Below are 22,504 nucleotides of genomic sequence, written 5' to 3' on the forward strand. Positions count from 1 at the left end.
GCCTGAGAATTAGCTGTTCATACCTAAAGTATCTTTTCAAAATATATTAACAGCTGTGACTCAGGACAAGAAATGAAGTCACCTCTATAGAAAATGTAATACAATGTGTATAAATGTACATCACAGACCATTTACTGAACAGGTTCTTTAAAGCCTCTCACCAGCGTGTTCTCCCCATTGGAGCTATTCCAGAGCCTCATTCGGTTGTCTGTGCCAACAGTGAGCAGGTGAAGTCCATCACTTGTAAAACATAAGCCATTAACTTTCCCATTGTGAGCAGTGTTTGCTGCAATGAAAACACATTCAATTTATCTTTTTCTGGGTTAAGTATATTTTAAACACATTAAAGAATAACTAATGAATTACCTAAAATATAAGTTGATTGTGCATAAAATTAACCAATCTTTAGGTTGTGTAAGCAAGATAGGCTATATTAAAAGAACCTTGAATATAGAGGAAAAGAATAGGCAAAATATTTGCCAAGTATAATTTTTTTCAGTAAGCAAACTGTACTAATTCAATTAAAAATCAAAACTTTAAATGCTTTTCAACCCTTTCATATATTTCCCTCTAAATTAGAAATCATTTGACAAAGTATTAAAAATCCAAAATGGCAGGGCATGCCTATAATCCCAGCACTTGGGAGGCAGAGGAAGGAAGGAGGGCCATTTGTTTTAGGCCAGCCTGGGTTCAGTCTCCAGCACTATCAAGAGAGAAAAGAAATAGAGAAAAATATTAATGTTTTCTATCAAGAGAAAGTTTAACAGAGAAAGAAAAACTGCTCTAGTCTTATAAAAAGCCAACTGAGAAGCAGCTATCCCGTTGGACCACACGCTCATCCTAATGTGTTTCTGGTCGAGAATGGGTGGACACTGCTTCGCAGGAACTAAGTCCTGTGTAAAACACAACTGAGCCGAGTGTCACAGGGACCGCACCCGACTTGCACGCGCACAACCTGTGGTCTCTGTGGTGACACAGAAGCACAGAGCACCGCTCTTGCATCACTCCGCTCAGCTTTCTGTGTAAAGCTGAGTTGACATAGTTGGCCTTAGAGCTAAAATATTTGCAAACCAAGGTACACATGAGAAGCTTGTATGTTTGAAAGTTTGAAGGCAAAAGTAGTCTACATAATTATTTGGATCTTGAGAGAAAGAAAACCACAATTATGTTTGATTTTGAATACCATTTACAAAAATTAACTTTTAATTTGTCAATATATATTTATTTGATTTCAATTTAGAAAGCCACCATAACACCATTACTGTATTATTGACTGTGGTCTTTGTTACCTGATTCAACAGCTTGTGACTTCTTCCCATTATGCTGATCAAGAGTGAGCAAACATCCTGATGCTCTTCTCACATCCCATAATTTCACTCTACTGTCAGCACTGAGGAGAAAAAATAGCTCTTATATTGACATGTGTGGCTAGGGTAATGACTCTACTCTTTGCTAGACTGAACATGAAGGTTTCACTCTATGTCACAAATATATTCCTATAATTGTACTGTATTCTTATTTTCAACAAATATTCAACATTCAAAACTCAACATTCCCATAAAATAGTGAAAACATAGTAAAGAAAGATAATTTTTCTTTACAGATCACAAGGATAGAATTACGCTTTTCTCCTATCACACTAATCATGACATATTTTCTGTATTTCTCAAATGTTATCAATACAACTAAGCAGTTAAAGAATCTCATTGTTTAAGCATTTATTATCTTGCTTTTTATAGTAAAAATTTCAAAATAAGATATATAATAAGGACAATCTCTTTCCAGTTGTTTTTTGTGCTCCAATAAGTCTTTGCTAGAAAACTGTATTTACTATCTTCTAGAAACTGGGCACTTCAACAGAATGTGAAACAACAAAGGCAAAGACAAATTATGTATCAATTTCTCCTCTAAGAAATACCCAGCAATAAATGAGCTCCCAACTAGATCCAGTCACTTATCATGTCTGCCTAAAGACCTTAACAATATTCTTTAAAAACTTGATTTTACTTATTTACATGCATGCGTGTGTATGTGTGTGTGCATACATGTGTCCATGAACACAAGCCAAAGGTTAAAGGACAACTTGTATGAGCTGGTTTTCCTCCCACCACACAGGCTCTGGGGACTGAAGTCAGGCTGGCAGCCTTGGCAGCAAGTGTCCTCACTACTAAGCCATCTTGCCAGGCCTAGATGTTTTTTGATAGCTACAGTATAGACATCGTAGTACCTCAGAAATCACGTACTTTTACCTCCTCAGGTCACGTTACTGATCCCTCCTACAATTTGTGTGTGTGTGGTTTTCTTTGTTTTAGCAGAGCTTCCACAACTTTCATATGTTGAGGCACTTCCCTTTAATCACCAAAAATCACTGTCTGTGTCATGTGATGTTTAGATTTCCGTACTGTGGTATAGCTGTAGTCCATTCTTGAACTGTGCACAGCTGTCCAGCTCTTATGTACTTGTAGCCAGCCCCTCTCCAACAGCCTATCATTCAGTATCTTTACTATCTCAGCCCTTCAGTGGACAACCCCCACCCTCATACCAGCAAGCAGTCCAGCTCTCTTTTTGTACTAGTTACTGAAGGTCCACTCGTCACTATTTCTCCCTCAGTCGTCAGTACCCACCCTCACACTGCTGGACCTCTTCCTGTATTAGTCACTCAAGGTCTACTGCCACTAAGGCACTCCAGAATGTTCTGTAGGCACTGGTCTTTCTGACGTCATGATCAACCTGTGCCTTTAGTACACTATTTGGACTGGGTAGTGCTATGGGAGCACATTCTGCTCCTTCAGCCAATAGCCTTTAAGATACCAGCCCGCTTGGGTGTGGTCTCTTATACTATAAATGCAGCTGTAGAGCATGTGCTCACTCTCTTGCTTTCTTGCTTCCTTGCTTCTGGCCCTGGCTTCCAGCTGCTAGACTCTGTTCCTGTTCCGTGTTTGTGCAGAGGGCTGTTATCTAGGAGAGTGATCTGTAAGTCTTCCCTAAATAAATAACCCTTTATTATTCATAATTCTGAACTAGTGTGGGATTATTTTGTGACTTCCGCCATCAGGATAGTAGCCATTAAATACTAATAAACTAAATCAACGGATACATGCATACTTTGTATCAGGACAAAAGTTATGGCTAAAAAAACTAAAAAATGTCATCTCACGCGAGCAGTGTTTTACTTCCATGTAGAAAATAACAAGTTTTACTAGCAGTGCTAGATGATTTATGCAGAGGTTCTCCTGATTTCTCTCTGTTCTAAAAGGCGAAAGCCTTCAAGATGAATGACCATGCAAAAGTGGGCACAGGACAGGCGGCCAACAGGTAAACCCTGCAGCACCCATATGAGGACATGAGTGCGGGTCCCTGAAAAGCTAAGTTAAGCTGTGTGCTGAAGAAGATAAACACAGTGGAAGGCAACTGTGGGAGATACCTAGTGTCAACCCCTGGCTTACACACACAAGCATGTGCACCTGAACATGTACCACACACATACAAAAGGAAATCTTTGCTGATATAAACTGAAATTTGTTACTCAATATTTCATTTTCAGGTACTAACAAGTATATACAATAAAATATGTATCTTATGAAAACTACCATCTTTCAAAATGCTTCTAATTATTAATATTAATAGTAAAACCAAATATATTGCAATTTACCTGGCTGTTGCCAAGATATACTCATAGCGTGGTGACCAGGAAACTGCCAATATTTCTTGTCTGTGACCTGCAAATTCAAGAGTATAAAAATTATACACTTATAAAATATTTAAAAAAACAAATAAAGCCGGGCGGTGGTGGCGCACGCCTTTAATCCCAGCACTCGGGAGGCAGAGGCAGGCGGATCTCTGTGAGTTCGAGTCCAGCCTGGTCTACAAGAGCTAGTTCCAGGACAGGAACCAAAAGCTACGGAGAAACCCTGTCTCGAAAATCCAAAAAAATAAAATAAATAAAAAAATAAAATAAATAAAATAAAATATAAGGGGCTAATAATTTTGCCTAACTCAGAAAACAGCAAGCATAAATAGCAGTGAAGATATATGATGACTTCTTAAACTTGCAGCATCTATGTTTAAATACTAATGTGAGATTGCTGAGAAGTATTTTTAATTTCATTTTCTTTTTTTAATTTTTTATTTAAAAGTTTTTTTTTTTTTTTTCCATTTTACATACCAACCACAATTCCCCTGTCCCTCCTCTCCTCCTGTTTCCCCCACCTTCTTCCCATTCAATTCCCCCATCCACTCCTCAGAAAGGGTAAGGCCTCCCATGGGGAGTCAACAAATTTTGGCATATCAAGTTGAGACAGAACGAAGCCCCTCCTTCCCCTCTGTACCAAGACTGAGCAATGTATCCCTCTATAGGGAATGGGCTCCAAAAAGCCAATTCATGTACTAGAGATAAATCCTGGTCCCTTTGCCAGTGGGCCCACAGGCTGCCCGAGCCACAGAACTGTCACCCACATTCAGAGGGTCTAGTTCAGGCCTATGCAGGTTCCCCAGCTATCAGTTCAGAGTCAGTGAGCTTGGGTCCACTGTCTCTGTGGGTTTCCCCATCATGATCTTGGCCCTTTTGCTCATATAATCCCTCCTCCCTCTCTTCGACTGGACTCTGGGAACTTGGCCCAGTGCTTAGCTGTGGATCTCTGCATCTGCTATGAGGTATTGGATGAATGTTCTGTGATGACTATTAGGGTGATTACAGGAAATGGGCAGTTCAGGCACCTCTCCACTATTGCCAGGAGTCTTAGCTGGGGTCATCCCCCCCCCCCCAGGAATTTCCCTAGCACCAGATTTCTCCCTAACCCCATAATGGCTCCCTCTATCAAGATAGCTCTTTCATTGCTCTCCCTCTCTGTCCTTCCCTCAACTCAACCATCCCATTTCCTCATCTTCTCCTCCCCACTTCCCTTCACATTCACCTCCCAATTTACTCAGGAGATCTTATCTATTTCCTCTTCCCAGGGGCATCCATGAATGTCTCTCTTAGGGTCTTCCTGCTACCTAGCTTCTCAGGGGTCATGGGTTGTAGCCTGGTTATCCTTTTCTTTATGTACTACTGGTGGGAAGTTTTTAACCCAAGACCTTTTAATATAAAAGAACTGGCTTCTGTTTTGAAAAAAGAAATACAATTACTAATTTATATCAATCAGTCTACATAATGGAGTCATCTATCTTTATAATAGAAATGCATGTAATAAAACATAACCATTTTATAGAATAAAATATTTATAATTTCTTATAAAGTTATAAAAGAAAAATTTGATTGAAAAAAGCATCTTAATAGCTTTGTTCCTAGAAAACACAGATGATAAATTCAAAGAATAGTTTTACCTAATGGAACTGTTCTAATCAGACATTTTCATCTGCCTAGCTTTTTAATCAACAGCAATTATTAGTGATAATGTCATCACTACCCATTGGGCTCGAGAACTGCCTCAGTGGTTAAGAGCCTTACTGCTTTTGCAGCTCCAAACAGTAACTTTAATTTCAGGGGAACTGACGTCCTCTTTTGACCTCCAATGGCACAAGGCACACATGTGGTGCACATGCACTCATGCAGGAAAAACACTCATACGTAAAAGAATAAAATAAACCTTAAAAAAATAGCTACCCATCCCATCAAGTTTTTCTGGTATATTTATTATATTTTTCAGAAACTGATAAAATATGTATATTTCTGAGTTATATTCCAGCATTTGTTGTTTAGAATTAGATGATCTAATATGGCTAAAAATTAATAAAATCATTTATATTAATATAGTTTCCCCAAAGTATTCCTTCAAGACTTTTCCTAAAATATTTGTAGTGAGGAGAAAAAACTTTTAAATATTAGGAACAAAGCTTCCTCATTAGTCACATTATCAGACAGCAGACACAAGACCCATCGGATGACCTAAGTCCCAATGCTCGTCTGTTTAAACGTAGAAACGGCTGATGGCTTTGAGATGGATTTCCTGTTCTCCTTATCCTCTGCGTTCCCCTTACAGTCACTGTTCATGTAGATGTCTCAATAGTTGTGCTGGACAAGAATAATGCACAGCAGGACTTCTCTTTCTTTGCTGACTTAACAACTAGCTCAAAATGCATCAGTCATGTCATTTACAAAGAACACATCGTAAGTCATGTTTCCTTTTACTGAATAGTTCACTCAAAGTAGTAATTGTTGCAATTAAAAAAAAAATACCCTGTAGAATGTGAGAACAGGATCCAGACTTTAAGTCACAAAGTTGTACCTTGGGTCCTCTAGTACCAACTGTCAAAGAAAAAAAAAAAGAAAAGATTTTATATAGTATTTATTATAAATTATAAGATCCTAGCAAACTACAATTAAGAATCACAACACTTTCACTGTATCTACTCAGGAATATAAAATGTATGTCACAATACATTTACAAACCTCTAAATCATTTTGAATGTTTACGACTATAACAATGTTCCTGTATTTGCACTGTATTTGTGCAGAACTGTGTGTTCACAGTCTATTCTCATCACAGCAGCTACAGATCCACAGTGTGTGTTCACAGTCTATTCTCATCACCATAGCTACAGATCCACAGTGTGTGTGTTCACAGTCTATTCTCATCACCATAGCTACAGATCCACAGTGTGTGTGTACACAGTCTATTCTCATCACCATAGCTACAGATCCACAGTGTGTGTGTACACAGTCTATTCTCATCACCATAGCTACAGATCCACAGTGTGTGTGTACACAGTCTATTCTCATCACCATAGCTACAGATCCACAGTGTGTGTGTACACAGTCTATTCTCATCACCATAGCTACAGATCCACAGTGTGTGTGTACACAGTCTATTCTCATCACCATAGCTACAGATCCACAGTGTGTGTGTACACAGTCTATTCTCATCACCATAGCTACAGATCCACAGTGTGTGTGTACACAGTCTATTCTCATCACCATAGCTACAGATCCACAGTGTGTGTGTACACAGTCTATTCTCATCACCATAGCTACAGATCCACAGTGTGTGTTCACAGTCTATTCTCATCACCATAGCTACAGATCCACAGTGTGTGTGTCCACAGTCTATTCTCATCACAACAGTTACAGATGTGCACAGCTTGTGGTACACAGTCTATTCTCATCACAACAGCTACAGATCTGCACAGGCTGCTGGGCTACTTCACAGACAACCGAGAGGTAACCACAGTAAAATATCACAGGAAATCTCTAGCAGCACTTTAAGTGTGTTTATAGCTCTTTGCCACTTTATTACAGGAAATCATTCAATTTCAACAGCTCAGTTTTCTCAAGCTAATGCTATTACTACCCCTCCAGTTGCTAGACACAGCTTCATAGCAAGTCTGACTCAGATGAACGGATCTTGCAAATCTGTTAAGTGTCTCTCTCCTATAGATGAAGCAGCTGATTGGTGTCCAGCTATGAGGAGACGCATGCAGTTCTCAGGAATAACTGAGTCCTGGGGACCAGATACCTGATAGTAGGTTAATATTTTTTCTTCCTTATACACTAATATTTGTTGTTGTTACAAGAATTATATAAATGCTTATCTGTTTTCAATCAATGTTAAAGAAAAATAAGTTTAGGATTGTGTGGAACTGGAAAATTTATAAATTAAAAGCATTACATTTACTTTGTGTGTGTGTGCCGAGGATGGAGCATAGCCTGCTGTAGTCAGCTCTATCCTACCATGTGGGTTCCAGGGATCAAATGCTAGGTATTAGGTGTGGCAGCGACAGCCCTACCCACTGAACTACCTCACCAGTTCAAATTGTCGTATTTTGTTCATATAAAATACTTTAAAGTTTAGTGACTTAAAAGAACTCCTCAAGGAACACATACAAACCGAAAGAAACAAAGAAAAAGAAAAAAGAAAGGGAGAGAGAGAATCGATACTCTCACAGTCTGAACCCCAGATAATAGCATTGCTGGACTTACACTAGTTTATAATGTTTAAAATAATCTTTCCCTGGCTTAAAGTTTTTCTGTCAAACATAACCCTAAAAGGGGACAGATTCCCATATGCAAAGGGCAGAAGGATGGTGTACGCACCTGCTACCAGACAGTGCTTGGTGGCTGCTGGAGACATGTGATGGCTATAAACCGTTTCCTCAAAGTTAAACACATCTGCAACCTGTTAAACAAGAGACGTTTAAAATGTGCAAAATAACAAACTCTCTTTCCCAAATTTTAAACATATTTTTAATTGACTGTCAGCAATTTATCAACTAAAACATAACAAATCCCAGAAATCAAGGAAAGACAAGCCTCTAGAGGTTCACTGCCCCTCTCCAGCAGGCTAGCATCTCTATGGACTCATCACCCCTCTCCAGCAGGCTAGCATGTCACTCACCACCCCTCTCCAGCAAGCTAGCATCTCTATGGACTCACCACCCCTCTCCAGCAGGCTAGCATCTCTATGGACTCACCACCCCTCTCCAGCAGGCTAGCATCTCTATGGACTCACCACCCCTCTCCAGCAGGCTAGCATCTCTATGGACTCACCACCCCTCTCCAGCAGGCTAGCATCTCTATGGACTCACCACCCCTCTCCAGCAGGCTAGCATCTCTATGGACTCACCACCCCTCTCCAGCAGGCTAGCATCTCTATGGACTCACCACCCCTCTCCAGCAGGCTAGCATCTCTATGGACTCACCACCCCTCTCCAGCAGGCTAGCATCTCTATGGACTCACCACCCCTCTCCAGCAGGCTAGCACCTCGATCAAAGTTCTAGCTAGCTAGGAATCTGCCTTTCAGTACCACATGGCCTCAGTTTCCAGGATGCTAATCACAATCCTTTGGAAGGATAAATTGCAGTTATCGTTAACCACAGCATCTATCCTTCTGGTTTTCTTCACCAATTACTTTAGAACTTTTGAATAAGCCCCAGAGTCCCTAGCGTTCTTTCCTGCCCATTTTTTCCTAGTTGCATTCACTGCTTTAGTAATGTCTGCCAGTCTACAATGCACCATCTCAATAAACTAGTTGTCTGCAATATCCTGCAGCATTTCCAACTTTCTCCACTGTCCACAAACATCCCTCGGCAATCACAACACGTGATTAGATCTTACAGTTCAGTTAAAATTAAAGTCACTGAAGCAGAAATCACACAATCTCTCACGCAGCCAGCTGCTTTTGCTTACGCTTTCCCGTCTTCATTTCCATCATGGAAAAACAATCTGTCTCCCATTTCATAAACTAATCTCTGACCCCTCAACACTGCGGCAATCTCAATCTACAGGTTAGCTGTGATTATCTCTCCTGGGCCATTCCCAGAGGCACTGAAATAAAGTCCCCTTCATCCTAATATCCCAGGACAAGATAAACAAAGCTTATACCCTACCACCTCTCAATTTTCTTTCCTCCTCTTCATATTAATTTTGGCAATCTTTAATTACTTACCATTTCTTTTGTTAAAATAACTTGTTTTATGTGTATTGGTGTTTTGCCAGCATTAATATCTGTGTGAGGGTGTCCCCCCTGGAACTGAAATTATAGACAGTAGTGAGCTCCATGTAGGTGCTTGGAATTGAACCCAGGTCCGATGGGAGAGCAGCCAGGGCTCTTAACTGCTGAGTCATCTCTCCAGGTCACACTTACCATTTCTTAACTCACTGCAATCCTAGTTTGTTTCACTTTTCTTGTTCACACTACTTTTTCACTATCGCTGATAGCCTCGGTATCCTATCTGGTGTGTCAGCTTCCTTAAGACAGCCAATCACCCCACTGTCCTTGAAACAGTCTTTTTCACTGGCTCCCAGTATCGAGATGTATAGATGTGTCCTTTACCCTCTGGCTACTCCTTTTCATTATTTTTGCAGAGTTTGTTGTCACTTCTGTCCTATAAATCCTGATCACCCTCAGGGTTTGTTCTATGCAAGCTTCTTCCCTTCAACTGAATGTTACTGACTCATAATCTCTATTTTACTTTCGCATCAGATACAAAGAGATCAGTTCCTGAATTATCTCCAGATGAATTTCCTACAAACCCCTCAAACATAATAAATTACTCAATTTCCATTCCAGAACCCGGGACCCATTCTTGTGTGTGGTTTTTTATTGCTGCTCTGAGACTAGATCTTGCTCTATCCCCCATGACTCACAAGATAGTCCATGCTGGTTTTGAACTCATGCCTTTCCCGCCTTAGCCTCCCAAATGCTAGACTTCTAGGCATATGCCACATGACCAGTTGCTGCTCTGTCTCTTAAAAACTCTCCAACGCCTTCCTTCTCAGTCTCCTGCTATACATAAAAACATAAGCGTGAAGCATTTATAAAGTCCAATTTACATTTACAAACCTTTCTTTTCTCCGAGAACCAGCCTATCAGAATCTAGATTTCTCAGCAGGTTTTCAAAACCTTTAAACAGAACTTTGCTGGCTTTTGTCAATGGAGGATTGGTTCAGCTACAAGGTACTCCACCGTAGTCAAAACGGGAAGTTCATGACATGCATTTAATCTATTTTAGTTCAGTTTTTTTTTTTTTTTTTTTTGGAGTCAGGGTCTGGCTAACGCAGAACTTAGTATTTAGCCCAGGAAATGCCAACTCTAAAATGATGTCACATTTCTACAAAGAGGTTTTACAGGCAGGTAGATATAAAGCTGAGGATAAGTAGTACTATAAATTAAATTTCATTAATTATATAATTCTCATCTCTATCTATTTTTACTAAGCTATATTATGAAAACTTTCTTTTCCTGCAAGGTTTTAGATAAAGAAGGGAAAAGTCTAATTCTATTCCTTAGCTTGAAGTTTTCAAATAATAAAAATATTTGCTAAGGTTTTGAATGCTGGTTACATGTGAGGCCCTGTGCTAGGTATTTTATGTATGTTGGCTCATTTAACCCTCAAAACCATTCTAGAAGGTGCCATCTTGGTCCTCATTTACAGACAAAGGAACAATGCAGGGTGCTCTGGCATTTTCCCACTGTCATAGTGTTAACCAGCAGAAGTTAGTTAACCAGGATATAAGCCCAAACACTAGTTCTCCTTAACTATACTACTTTTATATCTGACACACAGAACGTCTTATCAAGAAACCACACCAATATGGTTGAGGATTCAATTTTCCATTATCCTACATAGCATTTGGAAAGGTTTTAATGTACTTACCTGCAATGTATTTGTATCCCACACTTTCAGAGTTTTATCGAATGAGCTGGAAGTGAACATGCCTGTGTCATGAGGGTACCACTGAACAGTCTCCACGCTGTATTTGTGAACATCGGGATGGCTTCTACAAAACAGCAATCGAAATTTAGAGACTGCTGACTTGGGTGGGTTTCAAATGTATTATCATGAAAAAGTAGCAGGCATGGGTAGGGAGATACGGATCACTACACTCACATCACACAACCTGTTCTAGCTGTTAAGAAGGGGAGAGAGAATGTCTAGGCATCTTCAGATCAAGTTTCCACAGTGAGACGTCGGGGGCCTGCACTCTCCTAAGGTTCATCATGTATTACTCATTCCCGTACTGTATACAGTTGGGGGGTGGGGGTGTTGGACAACTATAGCAAACTTCTTTCACCTTGCAGGTGATAGGGGTTTTCCTAACTGGAAAAATACATCTTTTTGCTTTTCTTTTCTCAACTATCATTATTAGAACTTTGGAATGCTTCACACACTGCCATGGGAATCCACACACTACTGTTTACCTAGAAACTTACTCTGGCACAGAAGAATGCAAACTGGTGGGTGTCGATGGACCTACTAGTTTCATGTGACCCGCCATGAAATGACGAGTATCGCCTTGTGAAAGGCTGTCCTGCTGTGTTCTCTGAGCCAGTCGTCAGTACAGTATGTACGCCATCTTACTCAATCTTAAACAAACTGGCACTGTGATACTTTTGAGACAATGAAGGCAATCTGAATACCAGATCTTTGATTCCAGGGATTACTGTACACGTGAAATAGTGGTACTAGGGTTATATTTACAAAAAAGGTCTTCATTTCAGTGACACAAACAAGTAGTTATTGATGCAATAATGTTATCTGGGATTTACTTAAAAATAATCCTGAAACTGTTTGAATATGTAGTAGATATGAAACAAATTGCTTATGATTGATAGTTGTGAAGGTTGGGTGATGAGAAGATAGGTTATTATATTCTTGCTATGTGTGTATATGGGAGAAATTTCCAATAAAACAAACAAGTGTATAGAACATTATGTAACCCTGTGCAAACAGGACCATTTTGGGCTCTAATTTCTAAGAGTGAATGTCTAAGTCTCTGGGCATCTGTAGTGCTAAATAGAGGCAAGGTCCTAAAGGCCTGCTCTGGCCTCGAGACAGATGTATGTAACATATGGTCTGTATGACCACCCATGTTTCTGTATGTGTGCATGTGTGTGTAAGTAGTCACTAACTTTCCTGCTTTCTCCATCATTTTGTATGGGTTAACTATATACTTGAGCCCACAATTTGCATAATTCTGATATTGTAGATACATCATTAGGTTATGCCAGAACCGTGTTTTTAAAGGCTACGGAGGAGGCACATACAGACGTTGGACAGTCAAATGTGGGGGCAGCAGTACTCAGGTGCCTTTCTCTTCTGCTAAGGATTCAAACTCTTCCTAGTCACAAGGAACCTCTCTCTGCCTTGTTGCGAGCATGTACCTACTTTCTGCCATAGAAATCAAGGGACTCTAATCATTGTCTTTTCCTCTTCCTTGGCACCAAAGCTGCGCACTTAGCTTTACTGATCTGCTTGGAACTCTCATCGTCCAGGTCTGAATGGAAATCCCCAGGAGAGTTAGCTATTAGTCAGGGCTGTAGAGTTGGCCTACACTGGTCACACGTACCAAAGTTAACGGAATTATTTCTGTAGTGTGACCTTGGCTGTGTTCCCGGCTTTAGCCTTTCTTTCTCCTTCCTTCCTTCCTTCCTTCCTTCCTTCCTTCCTTCCTTCCTTCCTTCCTTCCTTCCTTCCTTTTGGTAAATTTGATTCTCTAATTTTCTCCACAATTTCATGATATAAATCATCATTTGAATAATAAGTTTCTATTTAAAATAAACAGAATCAACTTTGATATCCTCTAAGAATCTTGATTTTGGTGAGTTGTTTTAAATAAAACCTGTTCTTATTGTAGAAATACAAACAAAAGCTCATTTACATTTTAAATTTAAATTTTAAAACAGGATATGATATTGTATCATTCTCTTATATATGACATTATTCCCATGTACATTTAGTAAGACTTTGGTAGTAGAATCTTTTTAATGCCCAAGAACAAACAAATTAAGTATATCAAGAATAAATATTACAAAGTAGTCTATGCCACAATACTATACAAAATAGCAATTATTTAGTATAGTATTTCTAATAATTATTTAGTACAGTATTTACTAAATAGTAATACTACAATAAATTTTCTGAAATTATATTTTAAAATGATACTGTAAATAGCCATTTTAGAGTTTGAACTCAGGAATAAAAGTCATAATAAAATAAAATACAGACACACTAAATATTTATTTATATTACACACCAAAAACCTCATCAAATCATAGTTCTTCACAGAGTAACACTATCTAGCATATATATATATATATACACACACACATATATATATCGGATGTATAAAATATATCTATTTCACTATTTAATAAACTTAATGTGTAAAATTTTAATCTCGGGTAACATTAGATTTTAAAATTATTAAATTAAATCTGGGTGTGGTGGTATACAACTTTAATCCCAGTACTCAGGAGGCAGAAGCAGACAGATCTCTGAGGCCAGCACTTGAGAATTTAATTTTTGTCTTCTGATTAAGGCTGAGGGGAAGTGTGTAAATGGCTCAATCCTCTTAAAGAGCAGGTCCTATACTGTGTACTATTGTTACTGATCTTGGCTGCGCAACATTAACTAGATGGAGATGGTAAGACAAGAATGCTGAAGACACCATACACCTTGTATGGTAGGCCATGGGGAAATCAAGCTGGAACTGACCCACAACCCTCCTCCCAGCGGGCTAGCTTTTATTGGTGGGGAGGTGTTATGCAAGCCACTAGGAGAGAAGTCTCCTCAGTGGTACCACCCAGAAATGGACCCTGCATCCTACAATTCCAACCTGCCAGGCAAGGTAGTGATCAGTGTCAAGATTGGATTTGAGGTCTGCTCCACAGAAAGGACTTAAGTGCTTGTTAAAATGTAAAAAAAACGGCAGGGAGGGACAGTCATGCCATTCAACAGGGGTCACATGGGGGGTTACTGAAAGAGGAGAGAGAAGGGACAGAAAAAGGGATAGAGAAAGGGGCGGAGACTAGTCCCTGGGGATAAGAGTGGCAGGAGACAGAGAGTCAGACAGACAAGGGAGGTGGGCAAGACCCACCTTTTAAAAGGAAATGTGGCGAATGTGCACAGGAGGTGTCCTTAATGGCTGCAGCTGATGATGTATCCTGTCAGGACCCCAAGGAGAGGCCAGTAGGTGCCTGAACACTAACAGTGCTGGTACTGTAAATGTGGCCAACAGCCCACGCTGGGGAGTTCACAGGCTCTGCAGCAACTTGCCTACTACTGTTGTTTGCTAAATGGACCTGGAGTCAACGGCCACTTCTCTCCTACTGTGTGGGTGTCTGGGACAGAACTCACTGAGCCACCTAGCTGACCCTGGACTTTTTCTTTAGCTAGCTATATTCCTTTCCATTTACACAACAGTTTTTTTTTCTTAACAGCTTTCAACATGCTTTAACAATAATATTCACAGAGACCTGGTAAGAAGGAGGGAGCAAATAATATTACCTCTAAAACAAAACAAGCTGAGTCTCAGAAAGATTGTCAAGAATTGTGTTTCTAAAGTGAATCAACACTGTAGACACACAATTATAAATCTTCGGGACCATGACCTCAGGGCCTTTCCAATGCTTTGGGAATATCTACAGAAGGGTGGCTGCTGAGTTCTCTGAGCTTCTTGTGAGAGCACCCCTTGGCAACTAGTCTCTAAGGCAAAGCTGACTTAACAGGTCAGAAAAATGGCAAAAGAGCTGTAAACGACCGGCACGAAGGAGCAGCCACGCAGCTAAGGAAGTCAGGACAGACAGGTCTGTTTTAAGTTGAGCATTTTTATTTGTTGTGTTTTGTCTTGTTTTTTTGAGACAGTTTCTCTATGTAGCCTTGGAGTTGTCCTGGAACTCACTCTGTAGACCAGGGTGGAAATCCACCTGCCTATGCCTCTTTAGTGCTGGGATTAAAGGAATGCACCACGACCACCCAGTTCAAGCTGAACATTTTGAGTGAGTAGACAGACAAGAAAGAAGGGCACACATGTGTGCGTGCGTGTGTGTTGAGAGGACTGCCTATACACTTATTACATCATGTTTTTAATCTATTCCCCTTCAGCATGAGTTGAAAATTTGGTTTGCATTTATAATTAGTGAAATATTCATAACTGAAGCTTATACTGAGTGGTATTAAAACCATAGCCACTGAGGTATGCTCTGTAGGTGCAGAACAAAAAAGACACAAAAGTCTTTTTAGAATTTCATTTGAGAGCTGATACAAAAACTGTTTGGAGGAAATCATATGACAAAAAAAATCTATCAAATTTTAATTGTTTTTTAAAAAAACATCAAGGGAATGCTTGGTCAATTGAAAAAGCCGCTTCTGTCATGCATATGACCGCTATTTTCATGTTTTGCATTTGATGCAAACAATACTGAACTGTTTACATATTTATGAGTTACACTTTCAAATACACACCTGCCAACGGAACACACTGCTTTACATGTGTAATAGGGTTGTCTGCTGGCGTTCTCAAGGTCATAGAGTACAATCACACCATCTGAACCACCCGATAACATGCTGACAATGGAAAAAGTCACATTAATCACTGTAAGAAGTCCCCCTATTGATGGTGATTTCATATTGGCAAACATTGGCCTATATACACCCCAAAGTATTAAGATAATAAGTACAGTTAATTCTAACAGACTTTAATAAACTGAAATTTCTTAATATTTACAACAGAACAGATACAGAAAACCTCAATCTTTGATCATTTTAAGTTTACCGCAACAACTGCAAAAAAGAAAAGATGGTAGAAATAAGATGGAAAAGACACTTAAGAAAGTAAAATATTACAGTATCATTTTACATGTCTTCTTAAATATGTACGAAATGAAAACAGTAGTTACCTGTTCCTGGGAAAGTTATATCACCTATCTCAACCTTTCAACATTTGTAAGAATAGCAACAATGGGGGGGGGCGTTCTCCTCTAAATAACAAAGCTGACGTGGCAGTAAATGGAAGCAGGCTTCCTTTCCTTCATAATCATATTCATTCACTTCATTTGTCCCGAGTGCCTACAGAGCATAAGGCACTGTGCTAATAACTGGGAACGACACAGGCACACCGACCACCTGGAAGGCCAGTCTAGCAGGAAAGACCTTGTAACCGCCTCACAAACTCAAACTCTATGTACTAATGGGAATCACTGTGGCAATGGCAATGGACACTCTTTTTATTTTAGCTTGAAGCTTCAAGGATAGCATCCTTGGTTATATCGTATTAAAACTGGTACCTGAAGGCAGAAGAGAAAGTAGGCAGCAAGGTGTGGGAAGTTTGCGATCTGTACTCAGTCTAGTGACCGAAGGAAGAAATATGTTGCTGACGTACATATGGAAGGGAGATGGGAGAGAGAAGAGAAGTCTAAGGACCACGCATTCAGTCTTACTTTTTTTTGGGGGGGAGGGGGGTTCTCTGTGTAGCCCTGGCTGTCTTGGAACTCACTCTGTAAACCAGGCTGTTCCGAAACTCAGAGATTCACCAGCCTCTGCACCCTGAGTGCTGAGATTAACGTCGTGAGCCACCACACCTGACTACTCAATCTTACTTTTAATAGCGAAGGGTGCTAAAAGGAAAAAGCTGTTCTTCAAACTAGTCTATTACATTGGTAGAGACTGTCAATTATTTGATTAGAAAAGCTTTGAAAAATGATTTCTAAATAGTAAAAGTAACATGTAAGTACATGCTCGACAACAGAAAATTCTTTATATCAATTCAACTAACTTACAACATTAACTTGTAAAACATTCTTGGTTTTTAACTCTACCCAGGACCCCGACTGCTACTAGCTTGTTTACTAGCTACTGCTACTAGACTGTTTGCTGCCTCCTCCTCCTCTTCTTTTTCTCTTCTTCTTTTTCTCTTCTTCTTTTTCTCTTCTTCTTCTTCTTCTTCTTCTTCTTCTTCTTCTTCTTCTTCTTCTTCTTCTTCTTCTTCTTCTTCTTCTTCTTCTTCTCTCCTCCTCCTCCTCCTCTTCTTCTTTTTTTTTGTTTGGTTTGGTTTTTTGAGACAGGGTTTCTCTATAGCTTTGGAGCCTGTCCTGCCTGCTTCTGCTTCCCGAGTGCTGGGATTAAAGGCGTGTGCCACTACTGTCTGGCTGACTATTTACTTTCTAATTATGATTCTGGTTTTTTTCCATAACATTATCTGAAAATAATCTTAGAATTTGAAGCTGTAACATTTAACTTCCCTGGCAGCCATATTTGCCGGGCGGTGGTGGCGCACACCTTTAATCCCAGCACTCGGGAGACAGAGGCAGGTGGATCTTTGTGAGTTCGAGGCCAGCCTGGTCTACAAGAGCTAGTTCCAGGACAGGAACCAAAAGCTACGGAGAAACACTGTCTCGTAAAATCAAAAAAAAAAAAATAAAAAAAAAGAAAGAAAATAACAGTAGGTGGTGAACAGTGCACTAAATTCAGAACAATGCCTACAAAAGCGAGAACTTTGATTTTTTTTTTCCCATATATTGGAATACACAGTATTTCACATTCAATATTTTCAATATTTCTATCTTTCTACTTCAATCAGGGTACCATTTAAAAATATTTTTTATGAGATGAAAGTATTTTTGAAGAATAATCTCCTTTGGATCAAATTTAACTAAAATCTTAGATATTCCAAATTTTATCCCACTACTACACAAAGCACAGTTGCCCAATTAAAAACAGGCACATCTATGTCATCAAGGGTTCTTCAGGCATCCACAAGGCCCTTTTCGCAGCACCACACCCTTCTTTACCTTCAGCTACTCATTAATATCGCCAGCTTCCTTTCCTGGACACTGCATAATTCATTACTCCAAAGTGTATCATGAATTGTTTTAAGTGAACATAGACCTTCATCCACTCTGTGCTTCTTTGCTCCCTTGACCTGTTCCATCTCTGATTTATCTTCTGGGCTAACACCCAGGTCATTTGCTCTGCAATTTCCAGTTTAGACTTTTAGACTGAATTAAAATAACCTTTACTTAAAACTAGTTTCTTTATTGTGATGTGATACCAGCAGTCAAATCAATATCTAGATCTACAAATTTATACATTTACATAAAGTATTGCTACTTTCCAGAAGTACTGGTCATGGTCAACCCTTATAGTTCTGTCCTGGTTATTCAGCTATCTGATTTCAAGCCAGCAAAAGGCAAAGAAGGGCTAAGGACTGCAGTGCTCCAAGAGTTCCTGTACACTACTGGCCTTGAAAACCACTTTGAGTAGATGGAAAAGGCTTAATCTCAGAGTATTTTAGATTAAAGAAAAAAAATAGTCTTCCTTTGGGCTTTTTGTGACTCTTTCCCTTACACGCACACTGACAGTGTGACCCTTTCCTTACACACACACTGACGGTGTGACCCTTTCCTTACACACACACTGACGGTGTGACCCTTTCCTTACACACACACTGACGGTGTGACCCTTTCCCTTATACATAGTGACAGTGTGACCCTTTCCCTCACACACACACTGACAGTGTGACCCTTTCCCTTACACACACACTGATAGTGTGACCCTTTCCTTACACACACACACTGGCATGTAACCCTTTCCCTTACACACACACTGACAGTGTGACCCTTTCCCTTACACACAGTTGTAGATCTGTAGACCATGCATGCCTTGAACTCACAGAGACCCATCTGCCTCTGACTCCCAAGTGCCAAGATTTAAAGTGTTTGCCCCCATGCCTGGCTGTAGTTGTGGATTTTACTCAAAGTAAAAAGGTTTATTTTATTATAGTCTCAAGGTTATTTTGCTTGCTTGCGTTGGTTTTCTGTGTCAACTCCTGTCATATGTAGTCTGGGTCTTCTTGGGTTATTCTGTTTGTCCAGCTTCTTTCACATCTTTGTTCTTTTCCTTTTTGGAGGAGGGGTTAGTGCTGGGATTGAACCTATAGCCTCACACATGAGAGGCAAGCACTCTGCTACTGAGCTACAGCCTGGTCCTTCATCCCTTCCTTTCTAATCTTAAGTTCTCTATGCTTTTGCCTCCTATTTCTAAGGAATTACATCTGTGGTGATTTGCTTGTGTTCTTTATGCTTTGTCTCATTTCTGAAATATTTTTCTTTTATTTCTACTTTTCCATGTGTTTATAACCTCACTTCTGAGATTTTTAAATTTGAATTTATTCTTTCATGGATTCCATGTTTTGGGAGTAGGCAAGAGATGGATGAGTTGGTACATAATGACCAAAGTTCAGATGCCTCAGGAGCTGCACACATGTAAATGCACACATAAATGTGTACCACACATACATGACAACAAACTGACTTTTCATTAGTTTTGCAATATCACATTAGCATTCTTATATTTTATGACATAACCTGTAAGGCATGAAGTCATCACAGTGGCTGTCAGTTCTCCTTACTCTCTTAGCTCTTACATCTCATATTCTATTTTTGCATATATTCCTATTCTTTCAGAATGGAGTTAGAGTTTAGGTTTAGAATTTATATTTTAGAATTTAGATTAACATAGATTTAGAATAACATTTAAACTTTTATTCTCAGAAAAATCCTCATTCTAAAATATATTTTCTTTCCTTTTGAAAGATACTTAAAAATATAAAAGTTTTTAATTAGAATTTTTCTGGTTCTGTTCATGTCTTAAACTTTTAGGTGAGCTGTCCTTTCCCCCGTGTCTCTAGCACCACACTGCTTAAACTGGGGTCTATTCTTCAGTATGGGGCTCTGTTCTGCATGGAGCGTTGACCTTTTAGCTCCTAGGAATGATTACAGGGGCCACACTGAGCTCATTCCAGCCTCGCCTGTAACTGGGGTGTGACATGCTTTCTTGAAGTTAAATGACTTTCTGTTTAGGATCTGACACTAACATTATTTAACTATGAGGCTAGAATTCTGCTAATCATGACCATTTTATGCTGTGGGACAATGGTCTGTAAACTGTCAATTGTATTTTAATAAAACGCTGATTAGTCAGTAGCCAGGCAGGAAGTATAGGTGGGGCAACCAGGCAGGAACTATAGGTGGGGCAATGAGAACAGGAGAACTCTGGGAAGAGGAAATGTCAGTCTACAGTCATCATTCAGACACAGAGGAAGCAAGAGTTGACTGTCTTGCCAAAAAAGGCACCAAGACATGTGGTTAACAGAGACAAGAATTATGGGCTAATATAAGTTACAAGAGTTAATAAGAAGCCTGAGCTAATAGGCCAATCAGTTTATGAGTAATGTAGACCTCTGTGTGTTTCTTTGGGACTGAACGGCTGTGGGACTGGGTGGGACAGAAACCTCAGCCAACAATATTAAAGAGGTAGGGCATTATTTTTATATTAAAGGAGAAAACTTACAAAACGTGAACAAACTAGAATTTATAAGATATACAAAATTTAATCTTCATAGGTGGTATGCAAATGTATTCTCTGTAGTTGAACCTACTAAAAATGCAGTGTATGGGTAGTCTTCTTAAAATCACACCTAATTGTAGAACTGCAGACTGGTCTACCAGATCCATGCATTCTGGTTGTGACTGTGGTTTTTAGTGCTTCTGCTACAGTGTTCATAGTAGATGATAAATAGTAATATAATTTTGAACAACTTACATGTATACTGATTTTTGTTAAGGAAATAAAACACTTGGTTTTCGATTTGACATATACTTTCATCTTGATTTCTTCTTGCTCCTGAGTAGGCTGAATATGTCTTAGCAAACAAAGAAATAAACCATTGTATCTTTTACCATGTATTAAAGGGAGTGCTACTGTGCTGAGTGCTTCAGACTTCGACTGCCCCGTGGAAATGCTCTTCAGCCTGTATTCCTCAAACATACTCCACACATATGTAAACTGTAATTCACCAGTTCAGACTGACTCTGCTAACAGGTTACACTATGCCAAACAGCTGGGCTGGAACACTAGTATATTTTCTCCCCACTGGCACCAACGACCAAAAGAAATCAGCTGTCCTTTATTCCTTGGATCAGCGCCTATTTCCATAAATGAGAGCCCCACAACTGTCTTTGAACAGGAAAAACTATGTTTTGTCTTAAAAAGCTAGGGAAAAGGAAAGAATTATTTTGTACCATCTTTTAAATTTAGCCACGTGCTAAATGGAGAACTCTGTTCTCCACACATTTCTTACACACTATTATTAAGGCAGAGATAAAAGTAGAAAGCGCGAGTCTGCCAGGCCTATCCTGACTTACGTTAAAGCGAAGGACAATACTTTACTAAAACAAAACTCTAGGGTGACTGCTGAACAGACGATAGCACTAGAAACTATTTTCTGTAGCTTTTATTTTTAAATATACAAGGTCTAATTGTAGAGCACACAAAGAATGATTTGTTCTATTTCCTGTAGTGTGGGGTTTGAGTCCAGGTCCTTGTGCATGCTAGATGAGGGTCTATTACTGAACTACAGCCTCAGCCCTCATGAAGGGCTCTGAGTTCACCTTCCTTACTGCCATTCTTTTCTCCTCCCCCTTCTGCTCCAGAATAAACCCAGATCCTTGTGCATACAAATCATATATTCTGCTGGAGAGCGGCATTCTCCCCCAAACCCTCCTATATGAGTAGTGTGGTGTGACGACAAGTTGTGACTAGGGGAACACGTTCAGCTACGGTGTAGACAATGAGCTGAAACAATTCAACATGCACGTGAAGCTGCTTTCAGTAGATTTTCTCAAATTCTTACGACAAATAAGCTAAACACGATCATTCCTATCAAACAACTATGGCAACTGGAAATTTGGAAGGTTAAATAATTGCAGCAGGTCACAGAGATGGTAAGAAACTCAGCAAAATTGATGCTTCAAACTTAATTTGCCAAACACATTTCTGCTTTTTATATTTTAGTTCCCATCAGATTTCTTGACAGTTAACAACTATATTTAAAAGAGCACCCAAGACACATCTCAGCACTTAGAAACCTCCTGCATAACATAAATTCCTGGGTTTATTGATTTAACATGAATATATCTATGCCACAGCAGTTTGGAGTATTGATCGAGCTGGCAATGTTTTGCATATTTGATTTTGTTTTTATTTCAAATGAATAAATGCCAGTTCAACAAATGCAACAATTTAAAAATTTTTAACATATTATAACTGATTCCTACTAACCAATCTAAAAAGACAAGATTTTACTGCATTTCATTTAGATAGAAAAGTGAAGACACAACTTACTATCTTCCTTCAACAGGCTCAATGTCAAGAGTGTTAACTCCACTGCAATGGATTCTTTCAACATCTCTGTCTTTGTTTAACTCCAGTCCCAGGACCCTTCAA

General features: G+C 39.4%; 1 protein-coding gene across 4 annotated transcripts in view; it reads right to left on the bottom strand.

The window, feature by feature from the left end:
- The window catches only part of Ercc8 (ERCC excision repair 8, CSA ubiquitin ligase complex subunit), a 38,270-nt gene that overhangs the window by 12,504 nt on the left and 3,262 nt on the right, over positions 1 to 22,504 (bottom strand). For 2 of the 4 annotated variants that reach the window (XM_057790167.1, XM_057790169.1), the window contains exons 2-9: positions 22,403 to 22,498; positions 15,686 to 15,787; positions 11,096 to 11,219; positions 8,033 to 8,114; positions 6,179 to 6,247; positions 3,653 to 3,719; positions 1,290 to 1,390; positions 162 to 286 (exon numbers count right to left, since the gene is read on the bottom strand). In XM_057790167.1, coding sequence (XP_057646150.1) covers positions 162 to 286; positions 1,290 to 1,390; positions 3,653 to 3,719; positions 6,179 to 6,247; positions 8,033 to 8,114; positions 11,096 to 11,219; positions 15,686 to 15,787; positions 22,403 to 22,498 — 766 coding nt within the window. The remainder of the gene's footprint in view (positions 1 to 161; positions 287 to 1,289; positions 1,391 to 3,652; positions 3,720 to 6,178; positions 6,248 to 8,032; positions 8,115 to 11,095; positions 11,220 to 15,685; positions 15,788 to 22,402; positions 22,499 to 22,504) is intronic. The other 2 variants (XM_057790171.1, XM_057790170.1) reach the window with 1 other exon arrangement.

This window comes from Chionomys nivalis, chromosome 15 (assembly GCF_950005125.1).
Source record: "Chionomys nivalis chromosome 15, mChiNiv1.1, whole genome shotgun sequence".
Classification (NCBI taxonomy): Eukaryota; Metazoa; Chordata; class Mammalia; order Rodentia; family Cricetidae; genus Chionomys; species Chionomys nivalis.